General features: G+C 38.2%; 6 protein-coding genes across 10 annotated transcripts; 4 read left to right on the top strand and 2 right to left on the bottom strand.

Moving 5' to 3' along the window:
* Nucleotides 1-345: 345 nt before the first annotated feature.
* AT2G19700 (uncharacterized protein) lies at nt 346-1,040 on the top strand. Its single transcript, NM_127528.4, has one exon. The coding sequence runs from the start codon at nt 437-439 to the stop codon at nt 812-814; it is 378 nt and encodes a 125-aa protein (NP_179560.1). The 5' UTR covers nt 346-436; the 3' UTR covers nt 815-1,040.
* A 42-nt stretch (nt 1,041-1,082) lies between these two features.
* On the bottom strand, nt 1,083-2,790 carry PLA2-BETA (phospholipase A2-beta). Of its 3 annotated transcripts, NM_001202625.1 has the most exons (5): nt 2,595-2,747; nt 2,335-2,371; nt 2,140-2,259; nt 1,484-1,657; nt 1,186-1,400 (listed from the first exon to the last, which is right to left on the bottom strand). In NM_001202625.1, the coding sequence occupies exons 1-5, from the start codon at nt 2,679-2,681 to the stop codon at nt 1,372-1,374; spliced, it is 447 nt and encodes a 148-aa protein (NP_001189554.1). In that variant the 5' UTR covers nt 2,682-2,747; the 3' UTR covers nt 1,186-1,371. The 3 variants fall into 3 exon arrangements, with proteins under 3 accessions (NP_179559.2, NP_001189554.1, NP_001325352.1); NM_127527.4 differs by having other exon boundaries at nt 1,083-1,657; nt 2,595-2,790; NM_001335642.1 differs by having other exon boundaries at nt 1,245-1,657; nt 2,078-2,259; nt 2,595-2,790.
* Nucleotides 2,791-3,051: 261 nt separating this feature from the next.
* Nucleotides 3,052-5,061, bottom strand: AT2G19680 (Mitochondrial ATP synthase subunit G protein). 2 transcript variants are annotated; one of them, NM_127526.5, is made up of 3 exons: nt 4,633-5,061; nt 3,961-4,159; nt 3,052-3,571 (listed from the first exon to the last, which is right to left on the bottom strand). In NM_127526.5, the coding sequence occupies exons 2-3, from the start codon at nt 4,140-4,142 to the stop codon at nt 3,385-3,387; spliced, it is 369 nt and encodes a 122-aa protein (NP_179558.1). In that variant the 5' UTR covers nt 4,143-4,159; nt 4,633-5,061; the 3' UTR covers nt 3,052-3,384. The 2 variants fall into 2 exon arrangements, with proteins under 2 accessions (NP_179558.1, NP_001077919.1); NM_001084450.1 differs by lacking the exon at nt 4,633-5,061 and adding an exon at nt 4,569-4,585 and having other exon boundaries at nt 3,178-3,571.
* PRMT1A (protein arginine methyltransferase 1A) lies at nt 4,713-7,007 on the top strand. The gene is made up of 9 exons (NM_127525.5): nt 4,713-5,058; nt 5,159-5,169; nt 5,272-5,427; nt 5,499-5,562; nt 5,651-5,793; nt 5,884-5,971; nt 6,072-6,187; nt 6,288-6,438; nt 6,524-7,007. Exons 1-9 carry the CDS (start codon nt 4,893-4,895, stop codon nt 6,727-6,729), a joined length of 1,101 nt encoding a protein of 366 aa, NP_179557.1. The 5' UTR covers nt 4,713-4,892; the 3' UTR covers nt 6,730-7,007.
* Nucleotides 7,008-7,199: 192 nt separating this feature from the next.
* AT2G19660 (Cysteine/Histidine-rich C1 domain family protein) lies at nt 7,200-9,405 on the top strand. 2 transcript variants are annotated; one of them, NM_001335641.1, is made up of 1 exon: nt 7,200-9,405. In NM_001335641.1, exon 1 carries the CDS (start codon nt 7,215-7,217, stop codon nt 9,285-9,287), a length of 2,073 nt encoding a protein of 690 aa, NP_001323792.1. In that variant the 5' UTR covers nt 7,200-7,214; the 3' UTR covers nt 9,288-9,405. The 2 variants fall into 2 exon arrangements, with proteins under 2 accessions (NP_001323792.1, NP_179556.1); NM_127524.2 differs by having other exon boundaries at nt 7,229-9,366.
* A 709-nt stretch (nt 9,406-10,114) lies between these two features.
* Nucleotides 10,115-12,538, top strand: AT2G19650 (Cysteine/Histidine-rich C1 domain family protein). Its single transcript, NM_127523.4, has one exon. It carries the CDS (start codon nt 10,304-10,306, stop codon nt 12,350-12,352), a length of 2,049 nt encoding a protein of 682 aa, NP_179555.1. The 5' UTR covers nt 10,115-10,303; the 3' UTR covers nt 12,353-12,538.
* Nucleotides 12,539-13,073: the final 535 nt, after the last annotated feature.

Here is a 13,073-nt window from a genome sequence, read left to right as displayed (position 1 = left end):
AAATGCAGGATCCTCTGTGTAACGGTGCACGTTCCACGAAACAGATACATACCGTGGACTGACTTTTCAATCTAATTAATTATTAATTTCCTTTTCCGTATGATTTATTAGAAAATGCATAAGATTATTTTCAATTTTCTATTTGCAATTTTTGTTGTTTGCTTTGGACTTTTGGTACATTTATAAATTAGTGTCTAATTACAATAGTTAAACTTTTGTACTAAGGTAACTAAAAGGAAAAAGGAAAAAGGAATAAAGGAAAAGAAGAGTAAATATTTGGCTAGGTTTTAGGGTGTAGACACCTGATTGTGTATCAGAACAAAAAGGTATATAAACAAAGGCTCTTCTCTTTCTCATTCTCATTCACTTTTTTTTTATCTCTCTGATATTGCCTTCTTACCCACGCTTTCAGAACTCGAGTTTAGGTCCGATCACAATGACTACATACAACGAGGACAAGATGTGGTCGAATCTCTATGCATTGGCGAAAGTCGCCGCTATGTTGTATGATGATGAGACAGCGGCGAAACTCTTTGACTTCACGGATATCATGAGTACGGAGTTTGATGAAGAAGCTGTAGAAGATCGTGCAAAGATGGGAACAACGCCTTCGACCATGACACAAAATCTTAATGAGGTTTCTACTTCCTTATCGCTCCTTGACATTGGCGCTGATCCCGTGACGCAAACCCCACAAAACCCGCCAGCTTCTTTAACTATACTCGTCGATGAAATCTTGGCTGATTCTGAGATGATCGAGAATGAAGCCGACTCACCAAACCCTAATTCCAAATCTTCGCGCCTAACAGAATAGCTCGTCCCTTTTTAATCGGAGAAAGTTGTGTGTTTGTTTTTAGACTATGACTATAGATTGGTTTGTGGAGGTTTTTTTTTGTCTAGTTAACTGCTCCGAATTCTAGGTTTTTCTTTACCTTTTGTTGTTTATGATTTCGTTACCACGAATTGATGAAAAGTTCTGACATGGATATGTTTTGTGTTGTGTTAACAGTTTAAGTTTCTAGTTTCACTTTTCGTCTATAGTTTTTTCATACGTTTGCAATGGTGAATTAAAATAAACAAACCTTGCCATTGATGGATGGATAGAACATAATCCAGAACTATTACAATATAGATCATGATTGTAACTAATGACTTAAACAAATCAAATAATATTCTACTTGTAACTAATGTTTTTGCACTTTCTTTGGTTGATCATGATTCATAACTTGAAATCGAGATATGGTGTAACATAAGAATAGAGAACAGTTTCCGATCAAAACTTGCATTGTGTATAGTACAGATTCACGTAGTACCATCGCTTCATACATGTAATCTATCAGCAACTTGCAATTGCAATAAATAAGGTAATCATCAATCAGTAACAAATTTTCTGTGGTAAGCTTTAGTTCCAACACCAATGTGATGCCCCCAAGACCAGGGTATATGAGAAGCAAAACTCATAGCTCTGTTTTCATATCATTACCTAATTGACTGAATAAGATTCCAATATCCATTCCTTGATTCACCGTAGGTATGACTACTGAATAAGGGCACTTTGTGGAAAATCCAACCTTTTTGTTTTTAGACTGTTTTATCGCTTTGCTTAGCCTGTTTACGCATCGCTGGAACTTCTTATGGCAGCTTATGTTAGTCATACCTGCAAATAGGAAGCAAAAATGCGATTATTTCATCGTAACCTTGTTAACTCAAGACCAAAAGTTTAGCATTTGAATCAGTGAAACTATAGCTTAAGAACAATGAATCAAAGCAGCAGAGTTACTTATGATCATCTGAGCCTTATAGGCCTTAAGAGATTTATCATACTTGATATCTTAGCACTCTGCATTACACAATTTGTGTAGAGAAACCGGACAGACCAGATTGACTACAATCTCAAATCCAAGGACTAATCAAGCCAACTTACATTCATACTAACTCTGTAGCTAATTTCCAGTTTATCTCAGCTCTGTTTATAGAGACCTAATGGGCATACAATATTGGCCAGTGTAAACCTTTCCAGATGATAATACCAAAACTACATCCCAATTCCTAGTACACCTAAGAACGGTAACTAGACCTTTTCGTGCAGATCCATATTTAACACAGCAGTAAGGGATTTGCGTATTCTTGATTGATTACCGTTTAACTCAACACAATGGTCATGGATCTTACAACAAGCATCAAGATCATCACAAGGCTCCTCACCAGGACAACCAGAATGTCCAATCCCACAATACTTCCCATATCGAATAGAAAGAGCTGAAACAAACATACATGTGAGTCAGCTAAAAAGCTAAAAAACCTAAGGAAACTTCAGAAAAGTTGTAATCTTACTGTCACAATTCTGTGCAATGCAAGTTCTTGTACACTCCTGTAACAATTTGATGCAACAAACAAGACACAAAATCAATTCATTGTTCGAAATTACCGCAAGAAACAATAAAACACAGAGACATAAAGTGAAGTGAAATTAGCAAAAACATCATTGTCAAAATCAGATTTTTGGCAAGGTTCCAATTAAGTCAATGCCTACAAGAATGTGATTCCTTTCGTCTAATTTGGGAAACAGAGAAAAACACAGAACCAAATCGAACCTCACTGCGAGCGACACCGACGAGAACGACGAAGACAATGGCGAAGAAAGCTGCCGCGAAACGCATCAATGAAGTGCGAAACATCATCGTCGTCGTCTCGTAAATCGTTGTTGTCTTCTTCGCTAAGGTTTCGAAATTGTGGCTAAAGATTCCAATTGGGTCTCCTTAAGATCCCATTGGTCTTCCTGCTTTCTCGCACATACCAAAATTTTATTATTATTTTTTTGAATATTCTCTCGCTGAGATTTGAAGTTAATTCAATATTTTATCTTAAGTCCACTCAAATAAATGTATTATATATTTCTATTTTTGAATTTATCAGCTGCAAAATTAAATTTTTACTTCAACTATGATATCAGTTTCTCAAACAAAATAAAAATAACAGTTTTTTACTCAAAAATCATTTTCTTGTGAATATCATAAATTCTTCAAAATAACATTTTTTTCAAATATTCCTCTATTTTTGAAGTTATTCGACAATTAACAATCACTTAATATATTAAAAAAAATAATTCTCTGATGTTTTAAATATTGTGAACAGATATTAAACTTTGTGGATAAAATAAATATCTAAAGAAGAATCTTGTATCAAATGCATTTTTCTCAACTTATTAAGAGCTTTACCAAAATGTTTTTTTTTCCCTTAGCTCCAACACTTCTGTTTCAGGAAAAAACTGAAAATATAAATGGATTCGAGGAAGTATATATAGTTCAAGTGAGGAATCATATGGAGGGAGTTACAAGCGTCAGGAAGAATATTCCGGCGACCTGGTTGTTTGTTGTCTCAATTTCAAGGGTAGTAGCCGGTGAAAGTGAATCCTCTGCCGACGATTTCACCTGCGCAAAACCAAGCAAAGCATTCTAAGCCAAACAATGCAGCGATTCCTGCATCTTCCACCTTCAGATTCGCTCTGTTCTTCAATAAGTTCTTTGCGTAGTCTACTTCTTTCCTAAATGTTTCGTAGCGCCCGGGAATGCTGTAGTTAGTAAGAAGAGTATTAGCTATAGACGCAAGATTGCGTATCACAGAAAGCCGAACTCTTCAACTGATAGCAAAACACAATGTGGTGCTTATAATGTGTTATCTAGACAGGAAAAACAAGACAGGCACATATATTATCCTAATCAAAGGATATTTACAAGCTCAATTCCATCGAGGACAAAAACTACTAGAGGATAACAAATTCTCAAGCATATTTTTTTCAGGCAAAAAAGGCTACCTACTCGCGAGTAATGCAAATTCAACTTGCACATTTCATCAGCATTCTCTAAAGATTAATGTTTCAAAAGTATACATAAAAGATAGTTTGAGCATGGCCATTGAAAATATGTCCATGAGATAAAGAGAGAAGAAAATGGTAATGACCTAGCAAGACGAGTGTAGAGCAATTGTTTAGACAATTCACTGCACTTCTCTATAGTTGCAGGCTCTTGGATGTATTGCTTGTTCTGCTCCAACAATTGCTTGTAGTACGAATTCCCATGCTTGGCCACAAACTTTGAAGCCTGACATGCCTTTGATTGAAGTTGAACCAATTTTGATGCCATTTTTCAATACCAAAATCCTACAAAATCATAGAAACCAAGTTTAGCATTTACCAATTGAGTCTCAGAAACTAAGCCTAAACAAGAAAGATTAGCTCATCATATACAATAGCATGGTTCATTATACACCTCCACGATAGAATTCAATAACTAAAACAGGAAACTGAAAAAATGTAATTTCAGAAGCAAGGCATCCAAAAGCATAAGGCTTTTCACACATATCAAGCTAAATCACTAAAACCCTAGTCCTCAATTCCAGACTAACAAATCGAACGAATCCGAATTATGGAAAAATTAAGCAATTCAAAACCTAAAAAGCATTATCGCAGTGAAGAGATTTCAAATTAGATCTGAGACTCAAACACATAAAAAAACAAACTTTAAACCCCTAAAAACCAAAATCCAAAAGAGCGAAGAAGAATTTTAGACCAAAATATCAGAATCTTAAACGAAATAAAAGAAGAATGAATCGGTGATCGTAAGCAAGCCATACCTTTTGGCCGTGCTCACCACTCACCACTACCAGCGTCAGAATCTTTTCCTCCAAATTTCATCTACACTGCCTTATAATTACGACAATAACCGAACCGGATCGGTATAAACCAAACCGGTTTATCTGTCAAAAACAATTGAACCGGCGGCTGAAATAGAATCATACACATAACATAAAGTTCGTATCCATCCTAAAACCCTAAATCTTTTTGCTTATTCGAATCTGTTAGCCATCCAAAACCTCTCTCTTTGCCGCAAAAAATGACTAGTACGGAGAACAACAACAACGGCTCTGATGAAACTCAGACGACGAAGTTACACTTCGAGGATGCTGATGAATCAATGCACGATGGAGATGACAACAATGCCGATGTTGCTGATGACATTACCAGCGCCGATTACTACTTCGATTCTTACTCTCATTTCGGTATAAACCCTTGAACTTTCATTATATAATGTTGCTTTCTTCATGTTATCTTATTCTCTGCAAAGTGCTTACTCTGTTTCCAATTGATTGATTTTTGCAGGTATTCATGAAGTAAGTAAAGTCTCCTGCTTTTTTGTTTTGTTTTGAATCCTTTGTTCTGAAACCTAGGCAATGTGTATAACAGTTTTTCTATGGTGATGTTATTATTATTAGGAAATGTTAAAGGATGTAGTGAGGACAAAGAGTTATCAAGATGTTATTTACAAGAACAAGTTTCTTATCAAGGACAAAATTGTTCTTGATGTTGGAGCTGGAACTGGAATCTTGTCTCTCTTCTGTGCTAAAGCAGGAGCAGCTCACGTTTACGCAGTATGTCTCTTTATCTTCTCCGTTAATCAAAGTTTGGCTCTTATTGATCTGATTTGACTAATGATTCTTAGGTTGAGTGTTCTCAAATGGCTGACACAGCAAAGGAGATTGTTAAGTCGAATGGATTCTCAGATGGTATGTATGTGTTTAGAGTGTTATTCAAATGGTTTATGATCTGATGGTAGTTGGCTGAAACAAGTGTTTGTGTTTGTTTTGTTGGCAGTTATAACGGTTTTGAAAGGGAAGATTGAGGAGATCGAACTTCCAGTTCCTAAAGTGGATGTGATTATCTCTGAATGGATGGGTTACTTTCTGTTGTATGAAAATATGCTTGACACCGTCTTGTATGCTCGCAATAAATGGCTTGTAAGTGAGAGTTTTCTGTGTTCTTATGTTGATGATGGTTTCATCATAGCTTTGAACAGTTTTGTGTGCTTTTGGTTCCTTTTGGGTTAGGTTGATGGTGGAATTGTTCTACCAGATAAAGCTTCTCTTTATGTTACTGCCATTGAGGATGCTCATTATAAAGACGACAAAGTAGAGTGTGAGTAATATGAAAGATCTTGTCTTTCTTTTTGCTAACATTTATCTTCGAAACCTGATTTTTTTGCAATCGGCTTTGCTTCTTGTCGTTTCATGTACAGTTTGGGACGACGTGTATGGGTTTGACATGTCGTGCATCAAGAGAAGAGCAATTACAGAACCGCTTGTTGACACCGTTGATGGTAACCAAATCGTGACTGATAGCAAGCTGCTGAAGGTAAGTAAGATTGTGCTGTAGTAGTTAATTACATCTCCCTAATTTTCTGTAGCTAATGCATATTCCTTTTGTTGTTGGCCTTTGTTTTTTTTGACTAAAGACAATGGATATCTCTAAGATGGCTGCTGGAGATGCTTCCTTCACAGCTCCGTTTAAGCTCGTCGCACAACGAAATGACCATATCCATGCCCTTGTAGCCTACTTCGATGTGTCATTCACTATGTGTCACAAGAAGATGGGTTTCTCAACAGGTTCGACTTCCCTAAACATGAGTGAAATATGTTGATGTTTGTCAATGTTTGGTACTCACATTACAAGTCACAACATGCAATGCAGGACCGAAATCGCGGGCTACGCATTGGAAACAAACTGTGCTGTACCTGGAAGATGTGTTAACCATATGCGAGGGTGAAACAATCACAGGAAGCATGACCATTGCACAAAACAAAAAGAATCCCAGAGACGTCGACATAAAGCTCAGCTATTCTTTGAACGGCCAACATTGCAATATCTCAAGGACCCACTTCTATAAGATGCGCTAAAAGCTCTCAGAGGATGTAAAATCCCCCACAAGTACCTTTCATCATCTTGAGGCTGAGATGGACAAATCTCATTTGTATCTCTACTGTTTCCATTATTGCTGCTTATGTTTCAGAATTAGATATTAACCATCTCTCTCTTTCTCTCTCACTGTGCGTCTCTTCCTCTATGATAGTTTCTTGTTCCTCTCGACCACAATATTCGTTTGGTTCAAGAAACCTAAGCAAATACGACAATAGTGTATATATCACACAACTAATTACAATTTGATTTGACCGCTTACAAACAAGTTCATTCAGATGTAGAGAAGGATCGATAACAAACTTTAAAAATTGGATATAGTCAGGCCTTGGAAGTATCGCCTTGGGTCAGACTTTAGTTGTTTCACATGGCGTGGACGCTGGATCTCAGTGGCAACAATAATCAATATTTCACGTGGTATGGCATTAATTTTGATCATATGCATTATTTGATTATTCATCGTTATATGCCCACTTTGAGAGATCCGATAGAAACAAAAATAGAAAAGAAAAACATCACAAAAGAGATCTGTGGTTTGATTTGGATCACCATGGAAAAAGTAGAGGTACCACCAATTCATAACCATCCGCTGTTACCTTTTACTCGTTTTTCCTACAAGGCTTGTAAAGGGTGTGGGTATGTTGGTTACATATATGGAGGCTACCATTGCAATGAGTTGGGGTGTGAATCTGTGTTTCATAAAGAGTGTGCCGACCCGTTACCAGAAATCAACCACTATTCTCATCCAGACCATCCTCTAAAGCTCCTCATAAATGTCGAACCACTTGCTTCTTGTAGCCAGTGTCCATCTTCGTTTGAAAATGGTTATCTTTGTTCGATTTGTGACTTCAAGTTGGATTTTCGTTGCGCGACGAGGTTGCCTTTGGAATTTATTCTTGAAGAATCCACTGTCCACGAGCATCCGATTCAGCTCTCTGATGGAACCCGTGACGGTTTTGTGCAACTTTGCAAAACATGCAAATGGGGAGTTTTCGATGCTGTTCATTACAAATGTAATAAATGCGATTTACGCTTTCATGTGGAGTGTACCAAACTTTTTCCACAAGCTAGCCACGTTTTACACCCCCAACACCCACTCAAGCTCCTTAGATGTGAAGAAGCACCCGATTACGCCGACAACAAGTGTCTTCTTTGCGGGAATAAGTTTGACGGACGAATTCACCACTGTGATGTTTGTAACTTTACCATATGTGGCGGCTGTATGGAAAACCCACCGCCGCTTAGTGTTGTAAGCCCGACCACCCATGAGCATCAACTTTATCTTCTTTCAAAACCTCTCGGTTTCACTTGCAATGCTTGCGGGACTCAAGCTGATCAAAGCCCTTATTTCTGTCTTCAATGCAACTTCATGATTCATTGGGAGTGTATCGATTTGCCCCGCGTCATAAACATCAACCGCCACGATCATCGCATCTCCTACACTCGTCGTCTTGGACATGGGCAAAATACATGCGGGGTTTGTCGTAAAAAGGTTGATGGCTTCTACGGGGGTTATTCTTGCTCAAAATGTTCTAACTATGTTGTTCACTCGAGATGCGCAACGGACGAGGATGTATGGGACATGATAGAGCTAGAAGGGACACCCGAAGAGCCAGAGGAAGATGCGCCATTCGAGGTGATTGATGATAACACGATCAAACATTTTAGCCATGATCATAACTTAGTAATCAACAAGGATGGGAGGATTCTCCATGAAAGCACACTATGTAAAGCATGTGTCTTCCAGATCTGTTCAGATGCGTTCTACAGTTGCGAGAATTGTGACTTCATTCTCCACCAAAAATGTGCTAACCTGCCTCGGAAGAAACGGCATGTTTGCGACAACCTACCATTTACCCTAGTCACAAATGATACTTCAGACGAAACTTCATGTGATCTTTGTTGGCAAAGTTTCACCGGTTTCAGGTACGAGTGTCTTACTCGTATGGTTACTCTAGATGTACGATGTGGTTCAATTCGAGAACCATTGGTGCACCAAAGCCATCAACATCCCTTATACTTTTCGAAACGTAGTTCTAAGTCTTGTACGGAATGTGGCAAAAACATGGATCTAGATATAGGAAGCTTTAGCTGTGATGAGTGTGACTATAGTTTGGACTTCAAGTGTGCTCTTTTACCGCAGAAAGTAAAGTGGCATAGATACGACGATCATCCTCTTTACTTGTCGTGTGGTGAAAGTAGTGTGGATGGAGAATACTGGTGTGAAGCATGTGAAACAAAAGTGAATTCGAAGAAATGGTTCTATACATGCAATGATTGTGGTGTCATATTGCATATTTCATGCGTTGTGGGAGACTTCTCATATTATATGCCAGGTTCCAAAATAGGATGGGAGGAAGACTTGGTGGTATCCAACACCTCTATGTGTAGACCATTTTGCTATGTGTGTAACTCTCAATGCAAGCTTCCTTCCATTGTTAAGGTCGTTTCCAAAGCCGATGTTGTTTTATACATTTGTTCTTTAAACTGTTATTATAATTTCAACCGCTCTAATAACTACTCTAGTAGTGATTGGTAAGGCATGTTTTAATGAAGAAAAACTTTGTACCATTTAATTCCAAAAGTATGTTTTACAATAGTTTTTTTTTAACCTCAAGCTTATGCGCTTTTTCCACAATTATCAATCTTTTGAATCCAGTCAGCAGCAGTCTCAATGATCTTAGAAACAGAATTTCTTAACAGGATATTTAAAAGAACAAGTTTCTTGACATTAGAGCTGGAACTGGAATCTGGTCTCTGTTTTGTGCTAAAGCAAGAGCAGCTCATGTATACGCAGTATGTCTTTTTAACTTCTTTATTAATCAAAATTTGCTCTGAGTGATTTGAATACATGTGATTTGACAAATGATTCTTCGAATGTTTCAGATGGTATATATATGTTAACTTTATAGTGTTATTCAAATGGGTTATACAATCTGATGGTGGAAATAGAACTTACTTTTGGCTGTATAAAAATTAAAAAACAAAGATTGGCCCAATCCTGGTCTTAAAGACAAAAATACAAATCTTTTGGTCTGAAATTACATAAAAGTTAGTGGATGCAATACAATAATAAAACTTTGGTTTCAGAGACTTGAATGCAGCAAAGTCTACCTCCAAAGCTACTTGGCCAAGGAGTTGTGTGGTTCAGACTTCAAACTGTTTTTTCCACAAAATGTACAGTTCCATCCATTTAAATTCTAAACTATTCTATCCATAAACTTCTATTCCATTTAATGCAAGAAAAAACCTTTTTTGTATTCATTCAATTATTTATGTTTTGGCCGGACACAATAGTTGCAGAGTCAACATATGTGGTCTGAGTTAATTAAATAATGCAAGGATGAAGCCAACACATGTGGTCTCAATCTCAGTAATGAAAAGAATCATTTCTGTGGTGCGAATTCATATTAACTATTTGCAAAGTCTGAAAATGATAAACCACTTGAAAAAAAATCCTGAAAGAAAAGAAAGAGAGAAAAACAAGAAACCAAGTCTGAAACTAGTGCAGAAGAGAAGAGCTTTGTGTTTTGGTGGAAGTAAGAAAACATCACCATGGAAAACTTTCTAGCTTTGTTTAATGAAGGCATGGACGAAGAAGCATCCCGCCTTGAAAAATTGTTACCATTTCATGAGCATCCGTTGATACCTTTTACACGCTTCGAGTTCACCAAGTGTAAAGGATGCTACTCGACCGATGAAGATAATACAAGCTTCATTTCCAAACATCCCGGTTGCAGTTACATTTACGGAGGACACCGATGCAATGAGCCGGGATGTGATGTTGTGTTCCATGAAGAGTGCGCCAAGCCGTTACCAGAAATCGACCACCCTTACCATCCAGTCCATCCTCTCAAGCTGATCCTCCTACATACCAGAGTTTCTAATTGTAGTTTCTGTGGAGAATTTTTCAGTGTCGGTTATCGCTGTAACAAATGTGATTTCCAGTTGGATTTGATTTGCGCGAGGAGACCAGCCCTACTTGTTCTTGCTGAAAACTCCTACCTACACGAGCATCCACTCCAACTCTCCCATGAAGCGCACGAAACACTCAGAGATTGCAAAGGGTGTGGCCATCAACATAATAGCTGGAAACATTTCTACACATGTCATCAATGCGAGTTTTTCATCAGTCTGGATTGTATCGATCATAATAGTCCAGAAGCATACCACACTTCTCACCCCCAACACCCACTCAAGTCACTTAGATATGAAGTCCCTGGTTACGCCGACAAGAAATGTCTTCTTTGCCGCGAGGAGTTTGATGGAATCCATCGCCAGCTTCACCACTGTGGTGTTTGTAATTTTAGCATATGCAGATCATGTATGAAAAACCCACCACCGGTTCTTGTTAAAAGCCCGAGGACCCATGAACATCAACTTCACCTTGTTCCAAGACGCATTGACTTCACTTGCAATGCTTGTGGGACGCTAGGTGACCGTAGCCCTTATTTCTGTCTTCAGTGCAATTTCATGATTCATCGGGAATGTATCGATCTACCTCGCGTCATAAACATCAACCGCCACGACCACCGCATCTCTTACACCCCTCGCCTCGGACATGGAGACGGGAAATGCAGAGTTTGTCGTAAAAATGTGGATGGGTTCTACGGGGCTTATTCTTGCTCCAAATGTTTTGATTATTTTGTTCATTCAAGATGCGCAACCAGAAGGGATGTATGGGACATGATCGAACTGGAAGGGACACCCGAAGAAGAGGAAACTGCGCCATTCAAGGTGATTGATGACAACACGATAGACCATTACGGCCATAAGCATAACTTACGAATTTACCGTGGCTGGAATCTACCAGAAAGTGTAGTTTGTACCGCATGTGTCTTCCAGATTTGTTCAGAACCGTTCTACGCTTGCGCGAGAAAGAGATGCGATTTCATAATCCACGAAAAATGTGCCAAGCTTCCTTTAAAGAAACGTCATGTGTGCCACAACCAGCCACTCGAACTATCCCCAAATTATGGCACCTACTTGTTACATAGGTGTAGTATTTGCCGTCAACTGTTCACCGGTTTCTCCTATGAATCTAAGGAATTAAGGATAGATGTACGGTGCGCTACAGTTACAGAACCATTTGAGCACAAAAGCCATCAACATCCTTTACACTACTCTACAGATCACTCCAAACGTTGTAGTGAGTGTGATGGAGACGGGAAATTGAGTTGCGATGATTGTGAATTTGGTTTGTGCTTCAAGTGTGCTATTTTACCGCAAAAGGTAATGAGGCATAGGTACGACGATCATCCTCTCTTCTTATCTTATGGCGAAATGGGCGTGGCTGGCAAATATTGGTGTGAAGCATGCGAAACAACTGTGAACCCAGAAAAATGGTTCTATACATGCAATGAGTGTGGGATCACATTGCATATTTCCTGCGTTATAGATACTTACGCATATTCCATGCCAGGAGCGTTAACATGGATAGGAACATTTGTATCCAACCACTCTATTTGTAGACCACTTTGCTGCGTGTGCAACTCTCGATGCAAGCTCCCTTTCGTTCGTACGCTTCCCGAGGACGGAGCTGATCTATACTTTTGTTCTTTAGAATGTGAGAAGAAAATTTATCAGGAACGTTTCGAATTTTAAAATTATGTTCTTTACTATGTTTAGAAAACTATTTATTTATAGATGATAATGTTTGCTAGCTTGAATGACTCGCAAATTTGGTAGAATTTGTGAGGAATCTGGGTCTGTTAAATTATTACAAGTCCCTACAATAACATTTGGTTGTGTACTTGTGTTAGTGTAATATATATATATCTCATTGAACCCTAGGGTGCATTAGTGTTTGCCAAATAAAAACCAGAAAAAATATCAACTTATTTATGGATGTAAGATTGGAAAAGGTTGGATCAATCTTGCCAGTCAATCCACTAAATGTTTAAGTTCCTACAAGTCGAAATGTCAATGACAAAAACAGAGACGTGGAAGTGAGAACAGAGCAGAGCAAAACAGAACATAGCAGAGTAAGTCAGTCAGAGCAGGTTGTGTTGTAGAATCACATTAGTTCTCTGATAGAGAAGCCAAAAAACTCAGTTTGTGTTGTTGAACTTGGAACAGAATGAGAACAAGTTAATCACTAAAAAATGTTTGTGTCACCGTCATGTTGCGACCTTAAAACAGAGCCCCCTAATAATTTTTTGTTACACTGGTTCTATTGAATCTATTTTATGGAAAAACTATTACACAATTTGGTTTACCAATACATTGATCCCTATCAAGGAAGCTATGGTTTCAGGCACTGAGCACACTGAAGAGTAATAGAGATTAACAATGCAAACATCATCAAGCCATGTAATTCTGCAGT

Source organism: Arabidopsis thaliana, chromosome 2 (genome assembly GCF_000001735.4).
Source record: "Arabidopsis thaliana chromosome 2, partial sequence".
Taxonomy (NCBI): Eukaryota; Viridiplantae; Streptophyta; class Magnoliopsida; order Brassicales; family Brassicaceae; genus Arabidopsis; species Arabidopsis thaliana.
This window is presented reverse-complemented; position numbering and strand designations above follow the sequence as displayed.